The sequence below is a fragment of the Leucopleurus acutus genome (assembly GCF_964270905.1).
Source record: "Leucopleurus acutus genome assembly, chromosome: 14".
In the NCBI taxonomy this organism is placed as follows: Eukaryota; Metazoa; Chordata; class Mammalia; order Artiodactyla; family Delphinidae; genus Leucopleurus; species Leucopleurus acutus.
The window spans coordinates 6614915-6639953 of NC_139156.1; the positions used below are offsets into that span (position 1 = coordinate 6614915).

Below are 25039 nucleotides of genomic sequence, written 5' to 3' on the forward strand. Positions count from 1 at the left end.
GCAGTGACTGTGTACAGAGCTCCTGCTCCAGCTGCATAACATCCTCTTAGGACTTTCAACACAGCTGCTGTCCTCAGCCCGACAGCCCAGCGGGCCAGGCCCCCTTCCCGTTAAAGGAACGCGGAGCAGAGCGTCTGAGCCCCATGGTTCACCATCCCGCGTCGTGTTAGACCCCTGCCGGGCCCCTGTCGCTCCCTGTCGTCCTGGGGACACCTCACCTCTCACCCCTGTGTAATCAACCGGCTTTTACATTGGCCTATTTAGCTTTGGCCTGTTTGGGTTAAAAATCAGTAGGCAGTGAGGTCATCCCAAAAAGGAAATTTTTTTAAAATAATGAATCATTTATTTTCCATAAACGATCTTATGACAAAGAGGAAGGGTTGGGTGGTTGAGCTATGCCGTTTTTGGAGATGCTGTCAGTTCACATGGTGATGAGATGGGCCAGAGAGGTCCTCATCCACCAGAGTTTGTTTCCCATAAATGTACCCAGTAATCTGCTCCATTGTTCAGTCATGGAAGAGTCCCGCGAGGAGTTTTGCTCAGGACGTAATCCATTTGGGAGTGCTGATTATTTGCCTTTGGCTTCTTGGAGGAGGTTAGCACCCAGGAAGTACAGTCACGAGATGCCTCTCCTCTCCTGCGGCAGGTCTCAACCAGGACATTTTCAGGTTTTCCTCCCTTGTGCTGCTATGGTGGTGCTTTGCCATGAAGCCAGCTGAGCTGGTTGGTCCTGCTCGGCCTGCCTCTCCACCGGGCACTGGGGGTGCAGTGGGAAAAAGATGCCTGCCCTGCACCAGGATGTGCGTCCAACTCCCCATCTCCCTAGTAGTGACCAGCAATCAGAGAACACAGATGAGCAGCTCAGTGCTCTGCTGGACCCGCAGAAGAAAGGCTGTGAAGGGCCGATTCTGGAATCTTCTGGAAGCCCCTTGCACACCCCTGGGGTTGAGGCTGCAGGAAAAGTAGGCCCCTGGTTTGGCTGCTGTCCTACAACTGCCCCACAGCAGGTGCTGGGAAGGGTCTGTGGGAGCCGCTTTGGCCCCTAGGCTCCTGGACACCCCACCACCAAACACACACACGGACACGCAGACACTGGAGGGACACCTGGGCTCTGGTTCAGAATAGCACCTGGTCATGGCTTTGAAAGTGTGTTACGAGGGATGACATCTATACTGCATGAAAACATTTCCTCACACTGGAAAAGAAAAAGCGGTGAGCATCTATTATCTACAGTATATTTAAAAGTTTTCCAGTTGCTTGTGTTCTTTTATGTCGGTACTGATACTTACAGAGCCATTTAAATAAAACACTCGCCGGTTTGTAATTATTGGACAACTTGAAATAAGGACGCCTACAGTCATTCCTGTTATTTAGCTGGGCCTTCGTGGAGATGGTGCCGGAGGGGGAGAGCTTGGCTTGTTCCCCCCTCTGATTGCAGGCACCGAAAGGGGATGTGTTCAGAGAGATCTTCCAGGTGTGAGGAAATGCGTCTTTGTGCCTGACCAGCATTCGCTCCAGCTCCTTACATCTGATGGACAGACGGAAGGGGAGAGCGGTTGCCTCCACTGAAGTGCTTTGTTCTCACAGTGCGGAGGATTCCCATCTGACCGCCCATCAGTTTTGCTGGGAGGTGGTGTCTCACACGCTGTCTCCACGGCTCTGCAGGGCGAGGCCTGCGGCTGAGTCTCCCAGGGCGGAGATGTGCGCGGGGACAAGAGGCTGGGACCCCACGCGGCCGGCCCTCGGCCCTCGGGCTCCTGGCCTGGCGGCCGAGAAGCATCCTTACAGCTTGTCTTCGCTGCGGCGGCTGCCATCTCCTGCCTCCTCGCGGCGGGAGCCCAGGCTCCAAACGCCTCCCGGCCCATCCGGGCTCCTCCAGAAGCAGAAACGGTTGCTCCAAGGCCACTACCAGGCCTGACCTCTAACCTGACTCTGGTCACTGCACTCTAAGTGGTGACTGCTGCCCGGAGCCACCACGACGGGAGGGGCTTAGGGAGCAGGGGTGACAGCAGCCCCGGGCTCTTGCGGATGTTAGTAGTCTAGCGCTGTTGCCCACGTGACCCCCCTGAGCTTCCTCCCGCTCACGGTCCTGGAACCAAAGACTCAGGGCAGGGCCCGGGGCTGTGTCTCCATCTACAGAGTCTGCCTGTTTATTCGCAGGGGAGTCGTCAGCACTGCCTCTTCTGTTTCCCTGTGGAACCCTCAAAAGAGAAATCCTGCCAAAAATGCTCAAGGACAAAGGTGACTCCCCCTCCTCTCTGGGGTCCACCGAGAGCCTTCGCGGTGGCGGAGTGTCAGCCCTGGGGACCTACAGGGAGAGCAGGCCTGGGATGGACCAGCCAGGCCGGAAGGTGCAGGGTGCAGTCCTCCCTCCTGCTTCAGATCCGCTCCCATCCACCCGCTCAGCTCAGCTGGGAGCATGCAGAGGGCACGGGGCCTTCCCTGGGAGGTTGGGTGGGCAGTGGCGTGGTGGCGACCCTGGGGCAGGCACGTGTGGAAACCAGTCCAAGCATGGAGCTGATCTCATCACGCACTCAAAGCAGCATCCGCCAGCCCAGCCAACCTAGGATCGCTCCAAGTCCATCCCCCCGGGCTCCATCCCAAGGTGCCAGGGACCGAGGTGTCCAGGCCCTAGTAGGCTCGTGGCTTCAGCCCACAGGCTGGTAAAACTCCCTCCAAGCTCTGCCTGCAGCCCTGGCCCTCAGTGTGGGATTCCACACGGAGAGCATCCGTGGGGGAGCGTCCCGGGCCAATCCCGCGGGCAACCCACACAAACACGGGAACGAAAGGCGTCCGTGGTATGAAGGAAGACTGAGTTTTCGGGATCCTCATCCTTCCTCTACCATCTCAGCCTCCTCTACCGCGTGAGCCACTCCACAGTGTTAAGCAGGGTGCAGAGGGCCGGCCGAGTCTGCTCGCACTGAGCCCACACCTCTCAGCTCCCGGCGGCTTGTTCCGGGAGGGTCCTGCAGCACCGGGCGGTCTCCACTACCTGTGCCCCGCAGTGTGTTCCCGGGGCAGTGAAGTCTGTCTTCTGGCTTGTGTCCCGATTGTGTCCAGGGATTCCCGTGGAGAGCTTAACCGTCTACCAGACGATCCCACACCCACGGATCCAGGGGAACCTCAACAGCTACTATTCCCAGCAGGTGTGTGGGGTTTCCAGGGAGCTGGGCGGGCAGGGCAGAGGGGCGCAGGCCTCCCGACGCTGGTTCTGCCATCCCCAGCTGTGCCACTTTGAGGAGGCCATCTGTTGGCTCCATCGCTGTATCTGGGAAGTCAGAATAGACCCATCTCTAAGGTTTTTACAAGGATTAAAGGAGATAATTTACACAAAGCCCTTTGCGCAGCCTGGGGTCAACAGTGGCTTGATGTCATTCTTCATGGTGTGGGGCACTGGTGGAGCTGCAGGGCAGAGGCTGGAGAGGGGCTGGGCCCTCGCTGGGAAGGCCGTCAGGGCCCACGGGGGAGTCTGGATTGGATTTGGGAGGCCGCGGGAACCTTTGGAGGCTTCAGTCAGAAGGGTGCACGGTTCTTGTTTGGGCTGATTGAGGTTTTCCACATCTGTATCCAGTAAGACGCCTCCCCTTCCTCTCCCAGGACAGGCTTCTGAATGCCTGGCTGGTACTCGGAGACCCTGTTAGCACAAACCAAAGCTTTCAGAAAGGCCAAGTGGGCCAGTCTGTCTGCTGTCTGCTCCATTTCCGGAAGGGATGGAGCGTTGATGGGGAGCGGGGCTGCTGCCTTACTTGATCAGCGCGCTTTGGCCACACAAGCTAGAGGCATTGTCCACTCTCCTGGGCGCTGGGTCCACGGTGCCTGTGTCCTCTGATCTGGGGGCCTGCAGAGCGACCAAGGAACAGCACCCAGCCTCTCCCATCACACCCCTCTCTAAACAGTTCCCGACCTGAACTCCGCCTCCGTGGAGCCCAGAACGCCAGCATCAGTGGGGACCCTCCTGCTGTGAATGTACCTGGGCTGCCTGGGGCTGCTTCCTGGGGCTCTGGGGGCTGATGGTGCCGGGTAGAGGAGCATCTCTTTGCTCTGCCCCAAGGCAAGGGATTGACCTTGTTCTCTCTGCCTGCAGGGCATTCCCGCCAGCATCACGTTTTTCAGTCCCTCTGGCCTGACACACAGTCTCAAGCATATTCAAGAGTTATCTGGTGACAACATTGACCAGATTAAGGTGAGGTATTCAGTGGGCTTTTGATCTTTTTCAGATGCTCTTTTTTTTTCTTTTTTAACTTTTACTAACTAGCCTAGAGTTTCCATGTGAAGTCAAAGCACTCCTGACCTCACAGACACCCTGATAGAAGCTCTGTAGAAAAGGCAGGGCTGGACTACCCTGGTGGTCCACTGGTTAACAGTCTGCACTTCCATTGCAGAGGGCTCGGGTTCCATCCCTGGTCCGGGAAGTTCCACATGCTGCACGGAATGGCCAAAAAAAAAAAAAAGGCCGGGCTTTAGGAGTCCCAGGCCCCGCTTGCAGCTCAGCAGTGCCACTTCCTGGCTGGTGCTCTTGGACTAGTTGCTTAACCTCTCTGAGCCTGTCTCCTCATTTGTAGCATGAGGATAATTATCCCTTTGTGGCTTTTATAGACATGTGTATGGTCTTCCCTGATAGGTTATTCTCAGGATTAGATGGAAGAATTCAGGCAAAGTCCTTAGCTCAGGGCCTGGCACAGGTATTAGCATCCTTTCCCTTTTTCCCCATCTAACCGTCTTGAAATTGTTGTAAAAGTGATTCCCCTTTTCACGTCTTTTAATTCAAAGGATTTCCATTCGCACCTTTAGGGACTGTTTGTTAGGAGTCTACAAGTAGTCACAGCACTGTGGTGCCTGTGATGGGGATGTTCTTAAAGGGCTCAAGGGGGACTGAGGAGGGGGCGTGGGTATGACTGGGAGTGCCCAGGACAGGCCGCTAGCATTGCGGGCACTCACACAGCCAGGAGTGAAGGCCCTTACCTTTCATGACAGGTGCAGCTCACAGCACCCCTGGGGGGGGTCAGGACTGTCTCAGTAGTATACACACTGCCGGCCCCTCCCTCCACCCCGGCTGGCACGCTCACTCCGGTCAGTGCCCAAGGACGGAGCACGGGCATCAGCACTGAGCTATCGGGGGCATTTCTCAGGGACACTGTCTGCAGCCCGGGTCCAGCCCTGCAGGCAGGCTGCATGGGCCCAACCAGGCCCGTGGTGGTGAGTCCGAGAGCGGAGCTCTCCAGACGCCCTCTCTCCTGTGACCAGACGATTTCAGAGGGAATAAAAGGCTCACGGGGAAAAGTCATTTTGTGACCAAGCTGCTTCTCCTGAAATTAGGTCTGCTGTTTGCTGGTTCCCAATCTCAGGGAGTTTCTTTCCTCCTTCCTTCCTTCCTTCTTTCTTCCTTCCCTCCCCTCCCCTCCCCTCCCCTCCCTCCCCTCCCTCCCCTCCCCTCCCTCCCCCCTTCCCCTCCCCTCCCCCCTTTCCCCTCCCTTCCCCCATTCCCCTCCCCCCTTTCCCCTCCCCTCCCCCCTTTCCCCTCCCCTCCCCCCTTTCCCCTCCCCTCCCCCCTTTCCCCTCCCCTCCCCCCTTTCCCCTCCCCTCCCCTCCCCCCTTTCCCCTCCCCTCCCCTCCCCTCCCTTCCCTTCCCTTCCCTTCTTTCTTTCCTTTCTTTCTTTCTTTCCTTTTTTTTTAAACATCTTTATTGGAGTATAATCGCTTTACATTGTTGTGTTAGTTTCTGCTGTATAACAAAGTGAATCAGCTATATATACATATGTCCCCATATCTTCTCCCTCTTGCATCTCCCTACCTCCCACCCTCCCTATCCCACCCCTCTAGGTGGTCACAGAGCACCAAGCTGATCTCCCTGTGCTATGCGGCTGCTTCCCACTAGCTATCTGTTTTACATTTGGTAGTGTATATATGTCCATGCCACTCTCTCACTTTGTCCCAGCTTACCCTTCCCCCTCCCTGTGTCCTCAAGTCCATTCTCCAGGTTCTTCAGAACCTTTTTTTTTTTTTTAGATTCCATATATATGTGGTAGCATATGGTATTTGTTTTTCTCTTTCTGACTTCACTCTGTATGACAGACTCTAGGTCCATCCACCTCACTACAAATAACTCAATTTCGTTTCTTTTTATGGCTGAGTAATATTCCATTGTATATATGTGCCACATCTTCTTTATCCATTCATCTGTTGATGGACACTTAGGTTGCTTCCATGTCCTGGCTATTGTAATTAGAGCTGCAGTGAACACTGTGGTACATGACTCTTTTTGAATTATGGTTTTTTCAGGGTATATGCCCAGTAGTGGGATTGCTGGGTCATATGGTAATTCTATTTTTAGTTTTTTAAGGAACCTCCCTACTGTTCTCCATAGTGGCTGTATCAGTTTACATTCCCACCAACAGTGCAAGAGGGTTCCCTTTTCTCCACACCCTCTCCAGCATTTATTGTTTGTAGATTTTTTGATGATGGCCATTCTGACTGGTATGAGGTGATACCTCATTGTAGTTTTGATCTGCATTTCTCTAATGATTAGTGACGTTGAGCATCCTTTCGTGTGTTTGTTGGCAATCTGTATCTCTCCTTTGGAGAAATGTCTATTTAGGTCTTCTGCCCATTTTTGGATTGGGTGGTTTGTATTTTTGATATTGAGCTGCATGAGCTGCTTATAAATTTTGGAGAGTAATCCTTTGTCAGTTGCTTAATTTGCAAATATTTTCTCCCATTCTGAGGGTTGTCTTTTCGTCTTGTTTATGGTTTCCTTTGCTGTGCAAAAGCTTTTAAGTTTCATTAGGTCCCATTTGTTTATTTTTGTTTTTATTTCCATTTCTCTAGGAGGTGGGTCAAAAAGGATCTTGCTGTGATTTATGTGATAATAGTGTTCTGCCTATGTTTTCCTCTAAGAGTTTTATAGTGTCTGGCCTTACATTTAGGTCTTTAATCCATTTTGAGTTTATATTTGTGTATGGTGTTAGGGAGTGTTCTAAGTTCATTCTTTTACATGCAGCTGTCCAGTTTTCCCCCAAGCTACAGTAATCAAGACAGTATGGTACTGGCACAAAAACAGAACTATCGATCAATGGAACAGGATAGAAAGCCCAGAGATAAACCCACGCACATATGGTCACCTTATCTTTGATAAAGGAGGCAAGAATATACAAGGGAGAAAAGACCACCCTTCTTTCTTTTTTAATGTTTCTTTTTTAAAAACACAGCCTTTTTTTTTTTGGCCGTGCTGCAGGGCTTTGTGGGATTTTAGTTCCCCAACCAGGGGGCGAACCTGGGCCCTCAGCAGTGGGAGCGCAGAGTCCTAACCACTGGACCACCAGGGAATTCCCTAAAAAATAGCTTTATTGAGATATAATTCACATACGATAAAACTCACTTTTTATGAATTACATATGTACCCTTTTAAAGTGTACAATTCAGTGGTTTTTTGTAAATTCACAGAGGCGCGCCACCATCACCCTCTCGGTGCAGAACATTTCAGAGCCACGAAAGAAACCGCATATCCATTAGAGTCACTCCCCAGCCCCCTAGCAACCACTAATCCAATCTCTGTCTCTGCAGATCTGCCTATTCTGGACTTTTCACATAAATGGAATCATACCGTATATAGCCTTTTGAGACTGGCTTTTTTCAGTTGGCATAATGGTTTCAGGATTTACCCATACCGTCATGTGTCAGTACTTCCTTCCTCTGTATTGCCAGGTAACAGTCCATTCTATGAATATACCAGAAGGAGTTTCTTGTGGTTTTGGTTTGGATTCCCCTAATGGCCAGTGATGTTGAGCATCTTTTCATGTGCTGTTGGCCATTTTTATATCTTCTTTAGAGAAATGTCTACTCACATCCTTGCCACTTTTTAACTAGGTTGCCTTTTTGTTCAGTTGTAAGAGTTCTTTTTTTCTGGATACAAGTCCCTTATCAGATATGTGATTTGCAGAAACATTCTCCCATTCTGTGAGTTGTCATTTCACTTTTTTAACGGTGTTCTTTGAAGCACAAAAGTTTTCTTTATCTGGTTTTTATTTTATTATTTGTGCTTTTCATCATGTATCTAAGAAAACATTGCCTAATGCAAGGTCATTGAAGATTCACTCCTATGTTTTCTTCTAGTTTTATGGTTTTAGCTCTTACATTTAGGTCTTTGATCCATTTGGAGTTAATTTTTGTTTATGATGTGAGGTAGGGTCCAGCTTCATTTTTTTTCCTCAGGGAGTTTCTTGAGGGGTGGCTGCTTCATGGGGGGGAGCGTGGGAGCTACAGGAGCCCGAGCTTCTGTGAGACAGCAGCCTCCTTCCCCTCATTCCCACACGCGCTGGGGAGGAGTGTCAGGCCACAGCGTCCTGAGGTTGTGCAAGGGCGGTATCTTGTTCACACTACCGCCAGCCTGCCTGGGGAGGGGGGGAGGGGGGTGCTGGGCAGGGGCTGCCATTGTCGGGGGGCTCACCTTCACAGACCACTCCCAGGCGGGTCCATGTCCACGGTGTTAGTCCAGAGGGGCGTGGGGATGAGCACGTTCTCTGCCAGAAGCTGTCGATCTTCTCAGTTCACCCCTGCGCTGGCAACTGAGAGGCAGGGTAATTGTGCCCCTTTCACAGATGAGGAAACCAAGGATCAAAAAGGCTAAGTGATTTGTAATGACAGCTAGCGAGGGCCAGAGTCACAACGAAAAATCCTGTTCAGCACAAAGTGAGGCTCTGGATGGGACCTTCAGACACGAGCTTGTCTGGAGAGGGGCGTCCTGCTGACGAGGCCCAGGCCGTTGGAGCTTCTAATCTGGGATAACGATGGTCCTACAGGTAGCAGCCGCTGACGGTCACTGGGGTTTGTCTGTGCCAGGCACGGGGCCATGCGGGTGGTTACACGCATTGCTCAGCTAATCCTCAGAGCAGCCTGAGGAGGAAACCTCTTAACCTTTCTGCTTCACGGAGGAGGGGACGGAGGCCCAGAGAGGGCAGGTCACTTGCTGAGGCCACCGTCCTGTGCAGCTGCGATGTGAACCCGACCCTCTGGCTCCGGGCCCTGGTCCTGACTGCTCTGCTTTCCTAGGGCCCAGCCACCACCCCATGCTGCACGCAGAGCCCCTTTCAGACTGTGTTCAGTGCTCCACCCGGCCCCGCCCGTGGCAGGCGCTGATTGATTACAGGCCTCTCCTGCCCGCGCCCCCCCCCCCACCCCGCCCCACCAAGCCCGGGCCGCAGGGCTAGCGAGAGCTCGCTCAGGCCGATGGTGAGGCTGTCAAGAGACGGAGGCTTTTTGCAGGCGGTAGAGCTGGGTTCACATCAGGAGGTGTCATCTCATTTATAAGCTCTCACGTGAGGAGCGATGTCCTAACAGACAGGAGGCAACAGGCCCTGATCCCGTCGCCCCCTGCGGGTGCACTGAGGCCCCTCTGTCTTCTCCCTGCAGTTCGTGGCCATTGGGCCCACCACAGCCCACGCCCTGGCCGCGCAGGGCCTGCCCGTGAGCTGCACCGCAGAGAGCCCCACGCCGCAAGCCCTGGCTGCGGGCATCAGGACGGCGCTCCAGTCCCATGGATGCTGAGTCAGAGGCCCCAGCGCCCTCCCTGGGCGGAGCTGCCCCTGTGGGCCCAGGGCCAGGTGCTACCGCGTCCCGGTGGAGCCGGGCATCGGGCAGGGGCTCCTGGGAAACCGCCCCCTCACACTTCTGCCTCGCGCCCGGGGGAGCCCCCGCCAACACCGAGGCTGGGCCGGGCCCCGGGGCCGCGTCAGGCCCACGTGCGCCTGACGTCCCTTCGTGGAGTCCAGCTCGGACCCCCGCCCAGCGCACGCGGCTCCTGTGGCAGCAGAAGGAAATCAAATAAAGTGCCCTGGCCACTCCTGCTGACTGTGCCTTGTTACTTGCTGTCTGTGGTTTCAGTGCAAAGCTGTGTTTGGCGCCCACGTTCTGAGAACTGACAAACCTGGTATGAATAATAAAGTTTGCTGTGTGTGAAGGAGTTTTATTCATCTTACAGAAGGACCTCGAAATTCCTGCTTTGTGGACAACTGTAATTCGAATACAGAGAGGCTTTCTTTCCTTCAGAGACAGAAAAACCGCATCAGGCCGCCGGGCTTCCCAGAGGCTGGCGAGGGGGCTCCCGTACTTCGAGGGGCTCCCCTGCAGATGCAGGGCCTGCAGGGAGGTTTCGGGAATCCGTCCCCGAACTTTATTCCCATTTTTATAAGTTTGACCTGGCTTCTGAGCTGGGTTGAATGAAACCCGTGTCTGTCTGTCAGTCACGTGAGCTTGTGGTAGGAAAGATCCCTGTGCTCCCCGCACATGGCGGGTCCCGTTGGAAGGCGTTTTCTGTTGAGCGACTCCAGCCCCGTGCAGGGGCTTTGCCTCTCTGATGTCCCTTCCCGTTAACAGCCCTCGGGAGTAGATGTCACTAGTATTCCCATTTCTCTGGTGAAGAAGAGGAGACTCAAGAAGTTAAGTGACAGCTAGTGAGTGACAGAACCAGGATGAATTTAGAAGGGGTTTGTGGACTCAGCACGTAGACCAGGACCGGTGACGTTCATACACCACCTCACGTCAGATGGACGTTAGCTCGGGGGGGCGGCTGTCTGTTCCTGACGTGGGGGCAGGGGAGGGGTGTGTCAGGAGTCGGGCTGCAGGGCTGCCTTAGGTGGTCTGCCCACCACTTTGGTGGTGCTGAGTGCAGGGGGCATGCGCAGTACCCTGTTTTTGCTCCTGGCTCTTCAGAAGTGGCAGTTGGGTTTTGGGGGTCTTTTTGTATCTCGTTGCCCAGAATTTGCCCCAACGGCACATGCACCCAGTTATTTTTAGTCCCTTATAGTTTCTTTGTATTTTGTTGCTCAAGGAGACGTTTGTCCAGGTGCAAGCACTGCAGCAAAGGGTCCCAGGGCCCAGAGCCCAGCCTGCCGGGTCCCATAAAAGACTGTCCTTTGGGGTCGATGATGCCCAGACTGGGTGAGCCGGTCCCCTGATCACGTGCTTGGGGGTCAGGGCAAGGTCAAGTTGCTATAGAAACGGTGGTTTCTGTACTTTTGGCTAAGGCAGAGTTGCAAGCACAAACCTTTAGCATTATGAGCAGAACTGAAAATTATAAAGCTATGTATAAAAATCCTTTTAACAATGCTGAACCACGGGAGTCTGCTTTGTTACTTTACTAAGTGCAATGAACATAGTTTTCCTTTCCTTTGTAATTGTTTCCTTTTCTTTCCATTATTTTCAAGGATTGAAGCCAGTGCCGTGGCCTCAGAACCCTTCTGAGACCAGGGGTGTGGCTGGCGCAGGAAGCAGAGGGAATCTGTTCTGACCCGGGGCGGAGACCCGTGCGTGCCTCACCGTATCATTGAATATGTGCAGGACCGAGGGCCGGGAGGGGGGAGGCTCATCCTCTCCAGTCGAAAGCAAAGGTAGAACTGGAAAACATGGTTACAAACAACCATTTCAGCGCTCTGGAATTTGACCTGAGTCAGATGACAAATCGAGAAGCGTTTATTCTTGAAAACCCGCCCTTTGGGCCAGACCAGCGGGAGTGGCCTCGTGGCCTAGAGATGCCCCTCACCCCTGTGCACCCACTGCTGGGACCCTAGATTCGGGCAGGAGGAGAAAACCAGGGTTTTTTCAGTGCAAGGCGGTGAATGCTGTAGGAAGGGAATAGGAAGACCTGCAGCGTTGCTAGTCTGAGCTTGTGGTCCCAGTTGGGATGAGCCACAGACCAATCAGAAATGGAACGGGGACCTCGTGGGGATGAGAGCTCCACAGAAGGACTGACTGGGTTAGCCGACTGGGAGGAGTGCTTGCGTGCAGTGCAGTGCCGGCCCGACAGGGGGATGCAGGGTGCGGGCCAGAGGGAACTTGTGGGGCCACGGGTGTGTCCTATAACCGATCGTGGCGTTGGTCGCACAGGGAGGCCATTTGTCCCGGAGGATTGCGTAAAATAATTTGGAGAGCGCTGCGTTATACACACGTTTTTCTCTGTATTATCAAAGTGAAATAGGTTAGACCACGAATCAGGAACTCTGGCTGCACATGAGAACCACGTGACGTGCTTCTGCAAAGGGAGTTGCTTCGCCCACCCCCATCCTACTTAATTGTTTCCTAGGGCAAAGCCCAAGCAGCAGGCGTTTCAGAAGCCCTCCAGGTGGTTCCCATCTGCAACCACGTTTGAAAACCATCGCACCTGGCCAGGGGGCAGTCCCCGGGCGAGTCTAGAAGCTGGAGAAGTACGAAACAGGCGCCGGGCAGCGGAGGAGGAGATGAGAAACACGGCTGGAGGCGGGCGGGGAGACAAAGGTGAGAAGGGGTGCGTGGGCTGCAGAAGAGGGGCCGCATCACCCCACGGGGGCAGGGGCGGGAGGCGGCCCAGGGAGGGTGAGAGCGGGGCTGGGCACAGGCGACAAGGATTTGCTAAATGTCTTTCATCCGCATGGCAGCCTGAAGTGACCTTTTGGAGAGGAGGTGACCAGGGTTTAAGGAGAGGCGGGGCAGATTTGGAAAGATGGAGGTCAGTTTGGGATTTGGAAGGGTTGCTGCCGACTCAGTCCATCAGAGGGAGGTGAGCCGGGCATCGAGGGTGCAGGTTTCCTGGCCGTCGCTGTGAGTGGGGAACCTGGGCTTTGGCAGCTGGGCTGGGGGGCTCCTGTTAGCAGTTTAGAACGTGAGGGCTGGTAGGCAAACGTGAGTTTTAAAGTGACTGGGGAAGGACCCCTGGTTCTGCAGATACTGGGGACGGCAGAAGGCAGCGTCTCAGTAACGTTCAGCTCCGGAAAGTTAAACCCAGAGAGGCCACACGTGGTTCTGCTCACCCCTTCCCAGAGGCTGACAGTTCCTCCTAAGGCCGAGAGTTTTGCTGGTTCGTTGTCTGTGGGCTGGTAGGAGAGAGTGAATGGCAACCTCAGGACAGGAGCTCGACAGGCACAGGTCCAGCCTGGGAAGGGTTAGCTTTGAGGTTGTGGAGCCGGCATGAGGCACGAGTCCCACACGACCCTGATAGAGCCCCCAGCCCCAAGTTTCCTGTGTCCTTCCTGAAGATCAGAAGGGACAGAACATGAGGTGGGAGAGGACAGATCAGGGAGCAGACACTGAACAGAGGTGCTGTAGAGGGTTGGCCATATTCTGCGTTCGCTCCTTACGTGGGCTCTTGTGCGCCCACCCCAGCCGGTGCCGCGGAGTGTTGGTGCAGGAAGACCTTTGGGAAGAGAGTAAAGCATCGTGCGGGAATCTGCGCGCCGAACCAGTGCTGGGCCTCGGGCCTGGGGTGGTCAGCAGTGAGTTGAAGGTGTTCCCTTTGGACCTTAGAGCTGAGCTCATAATTATGGGATGAGTTCTCGGGCGCTGTTCCAAGTTTTAGATGCTTTAACTCATTAGTTACATGTAATAACTCACCTAACGAGTTAAAATAATGGCTCCGTGCCAACTATTAGGTTAAATGTTGATGCAATTATGTTAATTGTGAATGGAAGGTAAAATAAAAACATTGCGATGTATATGGTTTTTTTAGAAAATAAACTAGCAGGAAATCATTTTACTAAAAATTCTAATGTGTAACATATTCTTAACAATAAGCCAAATAATGCCATTCAGGATTTACTGCTGTGTCTGAGAGGTTTATCCGGTGCAAAGGTGACGTCGGGTCACGACCTCTGACACCTAATGAGTCTGGGCCACGTGCTGGGAACCTGGGGGTCAGAGACAGCACGGCTCCTGCCCTCGAGGGGCTGCAAACACTGTGAAGGGACAAAGTCGGGAGGCAGCTGAGCTCAGCAGAGCTGGTCTGTACTTCACTCGGCAGGACTGTGGCCGGGAGACGGGGGCGGTCCACGGCGTCACTCTCCGAGGCTCTGTTGCCAGGAGCCTGACAGTGGGGTCCCAGGATAGCCGTCTTCGAAACCGAGTCGCCTGCCTTTTGTGTCAGTGTCATTGATTGTCATATTTTCCTTCAGAGATTTTATTTTAAAAATTAGATTTCTTTTTTTTTCCCTTAAATCCATTTCTTAAAATTGTCAGAGGTTCTTGGCTGGGCAATGGTGTCATGTGACTTCAGCCCTCGATCATACCTCTCTGCCCCTCTCCCGAATCCTGACCCAATCCTTTCCTCCCCAAACATTTTATAAATGAGAAGGGACGTGGCACCAGGGCTGACCGGTCTGACCATCAGTGCCTGGTGTGCGCCAGCTCCAGGCAGGAGGTGCGGGCGAGAAGGGCAGGCAGCACGCAGGCCACCAGACTGGGCTCCTGGGGTCCCACCTCCCTCACAGGTTTAACTTCCCCAAACTGGAAACGTTCACTTTACCTCCTGGAAAATTGCTCCTCGGCGCCAGATAAAGTGAAAAACATTTTGGAAAGAGCTGCAAGTTAACGATGTTGACCTGCACCCCACGGCCAGGTCAGCCAGGAGCTCCACACAGCTCAGCTTCCCCAGTCCTGTAGGCCCCCCTCCCCGTCCCCGAGGACACCCCGAGAGCTCCCCAACTCAGGCAAGAGGAGGTCAGCTGGGCCCGTCCTCTGGGTGAACAGAGGCAGAGACTCGTTCACACAGTCTTCAGTCTGCAGTGCTGTGGAATTAGCCAGCTGAGGGTAAACTCAATGAGGCCAAGTGACAGCAAAGCAGGACAGAGCCACCTGGCTGAGAACATTCTACTTATGAGCTCACAGCCCCAAACCAGAAGGGGAAGAAACCAGGATTCTACATGCACTGCCTCTGTCGTCTCAAACTCTCCCGCTGTTCCTGACCTCACCCGGGGTGCGGCCACGGGGCAAGGGATGACCCCGCTCAGCACAGAGCCCCAGGATCCCCTTTGGGGGGGCTGTTAGCCACTCTTACCCTCGTTGCTCACTTCAGTGCCCTAGTCACTCTGCAGCTAAGACACATGACACAGCACATCAGCAGGCTTGCAACGACCAGTAAGCCTCCGGCCGTGGTGACCATAATCTTGAAGTCAAACCTCTCAGTTTTCCTGACATCAAGCACACACCCGGGCAGAGAAGCGCTGGGGCAGTGAATGTGCCCTCACCGTGCCCCAGCCACTTAGCAACCTCAGCATGCCTCCTTCAGTGGAGGGAGCGTGAGCCCAAACCAGAGCCTTCTGCGTGTAAAACGTGGATACATCTTCCTAAGCTGCTCCCGGATGGGTAAAGGGTTTATTTGTGGATGAAAAGGGACTGAAATGCGAAGTCTAGAGAGAAGGAAGTCAGAAGGACACATGGTGGGAGGACTCTTTCTCCCCCTCTCGCAGGCAGTAACGCGCAGTTGCAAATCAGACAGACCTACATTTGAGCCAGTGGCTTCGCTCCCAGACCCTGGGCCTCCTGAGATATGTTCACTTTCAGAGTCAGGCTTAAAAATCTCCTGTGGGAATAACTAAGGGAATGTCTTTTTTTTTCAAAAATGTTGTGTGTGCAATGCTGAGAATGTGCAAACCCACTTTGTAAATGATACGTGTTTTAGGGGAAAAACAATGTCAGTTCTCCCAATGACAAGTAGGTCATGCCATCTTAGCATTTAAGGAAATTCTAGAAGCTCCCCGCCAAACCCTTCCCCCGGCTCCGAGGTGGAGAGTGTCCTGCACAGACAGACCAGGAGCCACCTTCGCCAGGAGCCCCTCTCCCTTATTCTCTCTTTATCGTAGGTCACACGCCTCCCTCAGCTATTTTTCTTCTGAAATCCAACTGATTTCCTCAAAATCCAGTTTACCTGGAATAAGCAATTTGGTTAATCAAACACCATGAACCTTGAGAAGCCAGTCCCTTCAAAGGCTCGGTAATCACTGGAGAGGAGAGAAGTAACTCCCTGAGAAAAGCCAACGATTGGAATGGTAAGCAACACCTCCCTGAGTCCAGGCGTCCTGAGCTGCATGAAACCAAATAAAAATAAATTTAAAATAAAATGAATTGTAGGGAACAAGACCCTTCAGTAATAAATCCCCTGCTCCTGTGATCCTAAGAAGGATCTCATTGTCATCTAGAGGGAGACCTGACTTCCAGATGTGCCATCTTCCGCCAGAGCTCAAGGGAGGGACAGGCAGGTTCTGGGGCTTTGAGACCCGTCGGGACGCAGGCTGTGTGACATCAGCCTTCAGAACACCAGCTCCCAATCACAGACTTCTCAGTTCTGTCCTGCATTTAGGTTGATTTCCGCCTCCCAGGAAGTGCAGAATGTCCGGATGAAATTTGTGCATCATTTTGTTCTAAGTCTTGCAGCTTTGCAGGTTCTGGTTTCCCTCAGAGAAAATATTTAGGGTTTGTCTTCTAATCAAAACATAGTTTGAGATTTTGATAAAAAGATGGAAGAAAAATCCTGCCACGTGGTGGGGAGTCAGTGTCCTTAGACCCAAGAGTTATGGCCACATGGTGGACACTATGTAGCCACTTATCACAACTCAGATCTGTGTTCACTGACATATATTGATCTGATTAAGTAAATTGATAAATATAGCTGACATATAGTTGATATATATAACTATATATTGATACATAATTTTTGTTTGGTTTTTTTGTTTTGGCTGTGCCACATGGCATGCGGGATCTTAGTTCCCTGACGAGGGATTGAACCCATGCTCCCTGCACTGGAAGCACAGTCTTAACCACTGGACCACCAGGGAAGTCCCTATAACTATATACATAGTTTTATAAATGACTGTATATATAAAACATACAATTGACATATATGTCAGAGTTCTATGTATGGTTATCTATGTTATACAGAGAGCATACAACTGACAGTATAGTTGAGAACTGTATACTGACATCGATAACGTACCGTGCGGTGAGAAGAAGCTAGAGTTTGGTTCTGGTCACGTTTCTCTGATCACAAGGTATGGAGAGCCTGCCAAGCCAGTTCCACTAGACGAGAGGGTTCATTTAGCTACACGAGGGCTCCTTACGGAAGCCCAGGGGCAGGAGGGGAGCAAAGTGGACCTCACGGGCACAGGCGTGGGTCTCTCTCTGGCTCTGTGTAAATGTCGCATATCAGAGTCACATGGGAAGTACAAGATGCCGGCGCGACACCTTACGTAATTTTATTCTGCCCTTCATCTTCTTAGTTTTTGTTTTACAGAAAGTTTTTAGCTTATGATCAAAAGCTAATTTCAAATTTAATAAAGAATGAGAACACAGCTGAAAGTGTGAATGCTGCCTGGGTGAATGTGATAAGATTAAAGGGTTATTGCTAAGTTTTCAGGCACAATAATGGTAGGTCAGATGCTTTTCTTTTTCTTCAGTCTGTCTTGGGAGGTGAGGCCAGGGTACAGACTCAGGAAGCAGAAGGAGGGCCTCAGAGCTGAGCAGGAATGAGGTGCGGCTGCGAGACAGCTGCGCCCTGGGAGGGGCGGCAGGGCCCTCACCCCGGCTGAGGCCGGGCTGGAGAGACCCGCCAGCCTGGGTGCATGGAACACCAGGGTCGGGGGGACTTCACTGACCAGGATCAGTGGCAGTTTCTGAGCAGGAAGGGGCAGTGTTTGGCCGGGAGACAGAAGCTGAGGTGGGGCCTGCGGTGACACAGAGAAGGCGGCCGGGGGCCTTCCCCGGCCTCCATGCCCGGGGCGGAGGCTGGCCACCTGTGCAGACCAGATGCACACAGTCTAATCACACACACAGTTTTGTGGTTGCTGCTTTTCCTTCCTCTGGCCACCCAGAAATAAGTCGTGGGCCCTCCCTCGGCCTGAATCCTAGTAGTAGAACCACATTTCTTTAAATTGCTCGAAAAGAGTTGAGGCCGGAGCCAAGCTGAAAGAACTTTGCACACAACTGTTGCCATAAGAGACCTGTGCATGAATCCGGTTGTCCTTTTCCTTCACATCACACAGAGGAGGAATTAGTTCAGTGACATAAAGAAATGGCCTCAGAGCGGACTTTGATGGTTCGGATTATTCGGAGTTGTAAGCACATCTTTCTGTGCCTTAAGAAGTCCAGAATTTATATTGGGAACACTCAAAGAATCTCAATTACAGAATTAGGTCATCATGGGGGTTTCTATAATTACAGCTGTATTTCATTCTTGGAGCTTTAAAAAACATCTTAAATTTAACTTGCTGTGAATACTCTAGATTCAAAAATCATTCCAGTTGGAGTGAATCATACCTTTAGCCAGACATGTCAAACTCTTCTCAGTGGTAGACCTTTCAAATATATTGATATTTGGTTGCTAAGGAATGTAACTGCTTGTGATGCTTTGTGCGTTGTGACCTCAAAAGTATCTAACTCAGTGGATTTATTCTATTGCACACTGACAATATACCAGATATTCAGGGCAAGGAACAAATAAGGACCGCTTAAAATAATCCTACGCTGTTTCAGAGCATGAAATTAGCATTTGGATCTTAAAATGAAACGAAGCAAAATTACCAAATATTCATAGGACAGTGGGTAAAGTCACCTGGGTAAAATTTGGGAGTCCCGGGCTGTATCCCTGCTTCAACCTAGGCTGTCTGAATCGGGGTGAATTGCTTCAACTCTATTCCAGTTTCCTCATTTGCAAAAACGGGGCTGGTGGTGGAACTAGATGATTCTAAAGCTCTGGAATAAGGAAGAATCCAATAATAAGCATCATGATGTTTTTCTTTAAAAAGAGAGGATATATTAATTAGGATAGGAAAATGATCTGGGACAATCCACGGGCCCCTAACATGTAAAAGGAAAATCTTGAGACTATAAAGGAAGGAGAAGAAAAATAAGATGCTGATGTGAAGAAGACTGCATGGTTGTTGTTTTGTTTTTGCTTTTGATGAGCACCAGTGGGCTGGGAGCTGCAGCGAAGATGTGAAAGAGAAATCGACTCCTGGGGTTAAATCTAGAGGTGATTCAAGGCCTGGGGAGTCGTTGCTTTGAGCAGAGGCCACTCGGATGGATGCTGCGAGTCCTGCTTTCTCCTGGAATCAGAGAACAGCACGGATGGCTGGGGCCCACACTGAAAGCTGTCTCTCTCATTTCCTGTGACTTAATGGTAATAGAACACATTAAAACTTGTTTGGCTCTCAGAAAATCAATACCAGAGATATGACAGTGACAAGGACCAGGCCCAGACAGAAGATGAACAGGGAAGAAGCTGCCCCAGATTGATTTCAGAAGGATTTCCTGGCATCCCAAGTCCCTGGACGATGCCTTTTATGACCGAAGAAAGCAGTTCATTTACTTCTTCAAAGGGTCCCTCGTAATAGAAGGCTTTCCAGCCTGGTATTGCTTCTGTCATCCTTGACTGAAATTTGTCAGATGACCAAGTTCTTAGTTAAAAGCTGTTTTCAATTACTGCAGACCTATACATACGGCCATGGCAGATCATCCCATCATACAGAAAATTATTAAGAACTTCAAGCCCAAAATATTTGGTGCAAAGCCACGGATTTGCTTACCTCATTGCTATAAATTAACCTAAAAATCAATGACTTCCAGAAAAGCCAGTCTTAACTTTGCTTTGCAAGTGTTTGCATCGATGTGAATAGAAATCAAGTCCTTGAACCTTATCCGATGAAGATTATTAAGGTTTTTTCCGGAAATAGAGCCACAAAGCCATTCTGTCAATGTAGACTCAGCTGACTACTCCTGCACTCACCGCTCGCCTTCTGCAAAGGCAGCACGTGCTGGAAAGTTGTCAATAGCAGGGACAAACAACAGATTCCTGGCTGCCTTCAAGTGGCTTATTTCTCAAGCAGTCTAGCTCAGAGCAGTGGCTTGACGTCTGTGACGTTGATTCCTGCATCCTGAACTCGTAATGGGAAAAATAGGCAAATGGAGAGCCAGAGGATTTCTAAGAGAAAAAGTCCGATTTCTTTTACAAAGAAAACAAACCAGATTTTTAGTAACTGAAGCAAATATGCCTCCTTACCTTAAAACCCAATGGGAAAAGCATTACTTGAGCTTTTAAATTACTTGATTGGAAAATCAAATTTCTCAACAAATAATTTTACAAAAATTTTAGGAAAGGTTAGAAAAAGCATCCTGAGGAATACCTGTCTGCCTTCCACTCTGTCTAGGGCTCTGTAGCCGCGTTTCCCAACACCCACCGTCTGTCCCTCCACCCACCTCGGCCCCAATTTCACCGAGAGACAGGAAGACAGCCATAGCCATGGGTCCAATCACAGGAGAGGCCACTCACCCCCTGAACCCCAAGGGCATGGAAATGATTTTACTGCACTAAAAACTCAGGGATTCAGTGGAAAAGAGCACAGAATTTGAATTAACTACACTCCAAAATCCCTGTCCTAACAATTTATCTTTTTCTAATACTTGACAGTGTACAAAAGGTTTTCATGTGTATTTCTCTCTTGCTCTTCACAACTCTTGTCAGTGGCAGGACAGATACTGCTGTGCACGTTTCTAGATAAAGAAACTGAAGTTCCCCAGTTGTGTCTCTGGCCAAAGGTCGACTGCCAGTCGCTCCTGACCCTGCTTCTCCTCATCCCAGCCTAGTGCCCTTGCACTCTCTCCTTTCACGTGGTGCTCCTCTGTTTGAATATACACACCTGCATCCCAAATGGCCCTGAACAGAACAGCTTTCCAGCTCGCTGTAATTCCTATAATGTGCTCCTCCCTTTTCAAGACAGGAAACACTTTATACGGCAGCTTATTTATGTTCCGAGGGTTAGACTACCAAAATAAGACTCTTGAAGCTAATTGGATAACTTTATTTTTCCTGTATCAGTTATCTTAGCCATCATGCTCCTTTAACTTTTACATAATACATAATATGGCCACCATTACCTGTTCTTAACATAAACAAACCCCCCCAAAATTAATGTAATAAGGACAAAATGGGGGCACTGAAGTTAAACTGAAAAAGAACTCTCAACGATCAGGCCACAAATACCCCATACTTCTAAAGACGCAGCTAAAACACAGGCACTTTAAAAAGCTTTAATTTAAAATCAGCAAATGACAAAAACATTTTAAAAGGATCTTTTCTTCCCCTGTAGGAACTTTCATGTTATTGCTCTGACAAATGAAGAGAGCTGGAATTGATATCTTCTTGCTTAAAAGCACATCTTCCTCTTGACTGAAACGCTGTTTGCTAAGGAGAGAGGTAAGATGAGCGACTCTAATACCGTGAACTCCAGCTTCTTTCTGCCTAAGTAGAATATCCTTTGGAATTCATTAACCCCCAAATTAGATATAATCAATGGACATGTCCGGGTTTAACTAACAAGAGTTTTATTCTGTGTGTGCGCTTGCCACAAGGGGAAACAGAATGACAGCTGTCCTGATACGAGACATCGTTGATTTTGTACAACTGCTTTACAATTTAGGCAAAACTTTCAATGCTTCAGTGATTAGCTGATGCAGATCTGTCCTGAGGACAATGCAAACTGCATAATTACAAGGAAGTGGACAAATGGCAAGTGATAATTCTGCCGGGCTATGAGAGCTGCCAACTCACCAGTGTAAACATCTGAAAATCTCAGTGTACGAAAAAGGAGTCTGTAAAAATTCAGCTTAAAACAAGTTTATTCCAGACAGTTTTCTAGTCTAGTTCATATTTCTTCAGAAGGGTGTGGCTAGTGAGTGGAGGGGGGCTGCATAGTGAAGATCATCTGCACGTAGCACCGAGGCGGGTCGGCAGCAGCATGTCTTCCCACACTCAGGCCAGGCCAGTGGACTTGGTGGCGGGGCAAGCTCTTGTCTACAGAGGCATCATGCATGTAAATCCAAACCATCAACCCAACAGGACAGAGGATGCTGGATCTGTAGGTTACGGTATCTTTTGAAACTGAGATCAATTAACTGTGACAAGTACAGACAGCCTTGCATGCTGTAGGCACTGGAAAAAGAGAGTATGTTTTAAGCAACTGGACAAGAGCCATATAGCAGCAAGTAGTAAGTATAATATTCTAGTGAGAATTTAGTGGATGGCAGAATTTTATTTTTAATGATGTTTTCATCTTCACTTTGTAAAATTTATTAATTAAACCAGTTCACATCAAAGCTCAATGTGAAGAATGTGAAATGGAAAACTACAAAGACATTTTAAATAAATAATTTATTTATTCAAAATAGTTTTCTTACCTTATTCACAGTTTCAAGTTTAAAATGAAAAAAAAAAGGGGGGAGAGTACCAATTCTTGATCAACTGTCATACAAAGTCAGAGAAAAGCAGATCCGTTCAGAACATGCACTGAAGAGAGAACTGTGCAATGGCTAGTCTTCGAAAAATCCTGTACTGAAGCTTAAAAAGGGCAGGCTTTTTCTGTGCCATTGAGAAGGGAACACTGTGGATGTACAGGAAGTTTCTTTAACTGACCTGAACCACTAAAATCATTTGGATAAAAGTTCCCTTGACCAAAGTAACATTTATCCAAGATAATTATCTCTTAAACCCATGTAGCTTAACATACTTCAAAAATATTTAAAAGTGTTACTGCCTCACAGCAAGTCTATTAATACTGAGGTACCACATGCTTCTCAGAGAAACGAAGGTGGGAGCTCTAGGTCTGATTCTGATGTTGGCACCTCCAACGAGGAAGCCAAAGAACTCAACCATGACTGTTTGCCACGGGAAATGCGAACTCTTTCCATGTCGTGCCTGTTTTAAGTGGATATTTCCCTCATATTTAATGAAATGAAGCACCAAATGGACACACTAGCCCCCGAGTGCAGAAGGCACTGACAGCATCTCTGCGGATGCAGCCCCAGGCGGGAGTCACTGAAGAGCACCACCGTCTCCGCCGCTGCCACGAGCCAGCTGGTCCAGCAAATGGACGAGAACGTCGATTCTTTCCAGGAGAGATGCGTTTTTGTTCGCAGTAGCTCTTAGAAGCTGGGAGTAAATCTGCTTGTTGGTTTTGAGGACTACATCTTCTTCAAGGTTACTACTGGGTTAAAAAGAGAGGGAGATGAAGCAAAGAGTGATGCCCACCAACAGCTGTAGAAGAAATCCAAAAACAACACGGGCAGCCCTGTCATCACTTTTCAGGTGGAAGCAGGTGTTCTATTAATGCCAACTCCATTGACTGCTTATGGGCCTGTTTTTAAACATTTATTTCAAACATCAATTAAAGCCAATGATTATTCTTTTTATAAATATTCGACTACCTACTATGTACCAGGAACTACTCGTGGACATGAACAAAACAGACCCAGAGCCCCCTGCCTTCATGGAATCCACATTCTACTGAGGGAAGAGCTGGGGGAAGACATGCCGAGACGGTGAAAAGAAGAGACTGTGAGATGACACGTGCTGTGAAGAAAACACAGTGGGGCCAGGCGAGGGCGAGAAGCCACGCGGTACAGCTTCCGGGCACACACCTAGAGCGACTGTGGGACTGCTCCCCTGGAGCGAGCACTGCCGGAGACGGACGCACTGCCCCTCGTCTAGCTGAAATGATGTGCAGCTTCTGTGTGAAGAGTGCCCCTCAGCTGGAGAGTTCTAGAGGGAATTTCCATTTCAAAACTGTCTTAACAAAAATTTCTTCAGTTTGCAGTTTATTTTGAAAATATCTCCCCGGTAGGGTAGATCGATGGATTATATTTATGTTACTGAAAAAGACTAGTAATCACAGCAGTTCATTTCTAGCATCCTTTTTATTTTTTGAGTCCGGATATAATAAATGCAGAGCCCTGGCCACACATACAGAGAACAGCTGAGAGTGCGCACATGCACACGAGATCTGCCCGTGACCCTGTCCCCTCGGGAGAGCAAGGACTGGTATCCTTATTTTGTAATGAAAAACTAAATGATGTGAAAACTAAGCCCAGAAGGGTTAAATAATTTGGTTCAAGGTCAAAATGTTTTCTGACTTCAAATGCTATGTTCTTTCCACTCTCCAATATGCAAATCTTCCACCTTTGCCCTAGTGCCTGTTGGTCAGGCCTGCCGGAGAGCAAACCAGCAGCCTGGACCCTCCCTTCTGCCGCAGATCAAGGCTCAGGCTGTAGGGAGCCCCACTTCTCTCACAGCCCCACTACTGCTCTTCGACAGGACCCACCTCTTCCGCGCTGCGGCCGGCCTGACCACGGACGGGCCCAGGCTGGCAGCCAACGGGAGGCCGCCCACACCCCCCTCTTACAGACCCCTTTCTCCTTCCTGCTCGTTCTGACTTTCACCAGGCACATCTCCTCTCTCCACCCCACGCCCACACAGCACCGCCCACACAGCACCACCCACACAGCACAGTAAAAATGACCGTTCAAAACGTATTCACTCTCTGCGGTTCGGGCCTAAGATGGATATGTTTTAGGGTTTTTTTGGTTTTTTTGTGGGGGGCAGGTTAACATTCACAAACCTCTGATAACCTTATAAGACATTTAAAGTCCTATCTGACAGTAATCAAGGCAATAGCATTTAACAATTAGAAACACTGTCTGAAATATGAATTGGTCTCTGTGGGCAATGACATCACACTGTCATTTCAGCTGATGCCTAAGGATAACTGATGGGCTTCTGAGATCGTAAATATAAAACCCTTTGATTTGTTCTGATCATAATTCTGAATGTTAAATCTTTATCTTCCAATTTCTACAAATCATTCCCTTCCTTAAGCAACTCTCATCAACAGTTAATGAAACCTGCCCAGGTCCACAAAATAAATAACTCCGGGAATAGTGACATTCATATTTATGAGAGGACCTCATACACTCGTCAGGGGAATGCACCGGGAGGCTCAGCCACCTGTTCACAGGGTCTGATTGCTGACTGACTGCTACCTGATGTTAAATATTTTCAATATCACTTCTTTACCTCAGGGCTCATACAGAGCCCTGCCAGAGCAGTGGAATAGCAGCTCCAAGACTCACATCCTTGGAGGACGATTATTGGGCTGTCTGTCCACCTGTCAGTGATCACTGTGCTGGTCGCCACTCTGTTCTGGCCTACAGGGGTGAACCCTTGGACCCCGTTCCGCAGGGGCTCTGCCCTCACCCCGGCACTGACTATGCTGGTTGGTCCAAGAGCAGGCGCTGCTCAAAGCCGCTTCTCTAGGAACCAGGTTCAGGCCCAGGACAAATTCAGTCTCTCTTCTCTATCATTTAGTCTCACTGTGCTTCCATTTCTCTATATCTTCTTTTCTCTCTTTCTCTCTCTATACTGCAAAAACTTCAGTATTGTCAACAGCCATATCGTTCAATCTAGAAACTGGGAAACTGA

General features: G+C 50.1%; 3 protein-coding genes across 5 annotated transcripts in view; 2 read left to right on the top strand and 1 right to left on the bottom strand.

Moving 5' to 3' along the window:
* Window positions 1–9933, top strand: part of UROS (uroporphyrinogen III synthase) — a 34571-nt gene extending 24638 nt beyond the window's left edge. For both annotated transcript variants that reach the window (XM_082854609.1, XM_082854610.1), the window contains exons 7-10: window positions 2161–2241; window positions 3061–3146; window positions 4085–4183; window positions 9406–9933. In XM_082854609.1, coding sequence (XP_082710735.1) covers window positions 2161–2241; window positions 3061–3146; window positions 4085–4183; window positions 9406–9540 — 401 coding nt within the window. In that variant the 3' untranslated portion in view covers window positions 9541–9933. The remainder of the gene's footprint in view (window positions 1–2160; window positions 2242–3060; window positions 3147–4084; window positions 4184–9405) is intronic.
* A 1763-nt stretch (window positions 9934–11696) lies between these two features.
* On the top strand, window positions 11697–19676 carry MMP21 (matrix metallopeptidase 21; the record flags this gene model as incomplete). The annotated part of the gene is given in 8 exon segments (XM_082854439.1): window positions 11697–11746; window positions 12074–12264; window positions 18946–19056; window positions 19059–19140; window positions 19386–19449; window positions 19451–19520; window positions 19523–19576; window positions 19579–19676. Coding segments are annotated over 8 exon segments (720 nt in total).
* Window positions 19677–22045: 2369 nt separating this feature from the next.
* Window positions 22046–25039, bottom strand: part of EDRF1 (erythroid differentiation regulatory factor 1) — a 39875-nt gene continuing 36881 nt past the window's right edge. The window contains exon 25 of one of the 2 annotated variants that reach the window (XM_082854640.1): window positions 22046–22766. In XM_082854640.1, coding sequence (XP_082710766.1) covers window positions 22598–22766 — 169 coding nt within the window. In that variant the 3' untranslated portion in view covers window positions 22046–22597. Of the gene's footprint in view, window positions 22770–25039 lie in introns of both variants that reach the window. The other variant, XM_082854639.1, reaches the window with a different exon arrangement.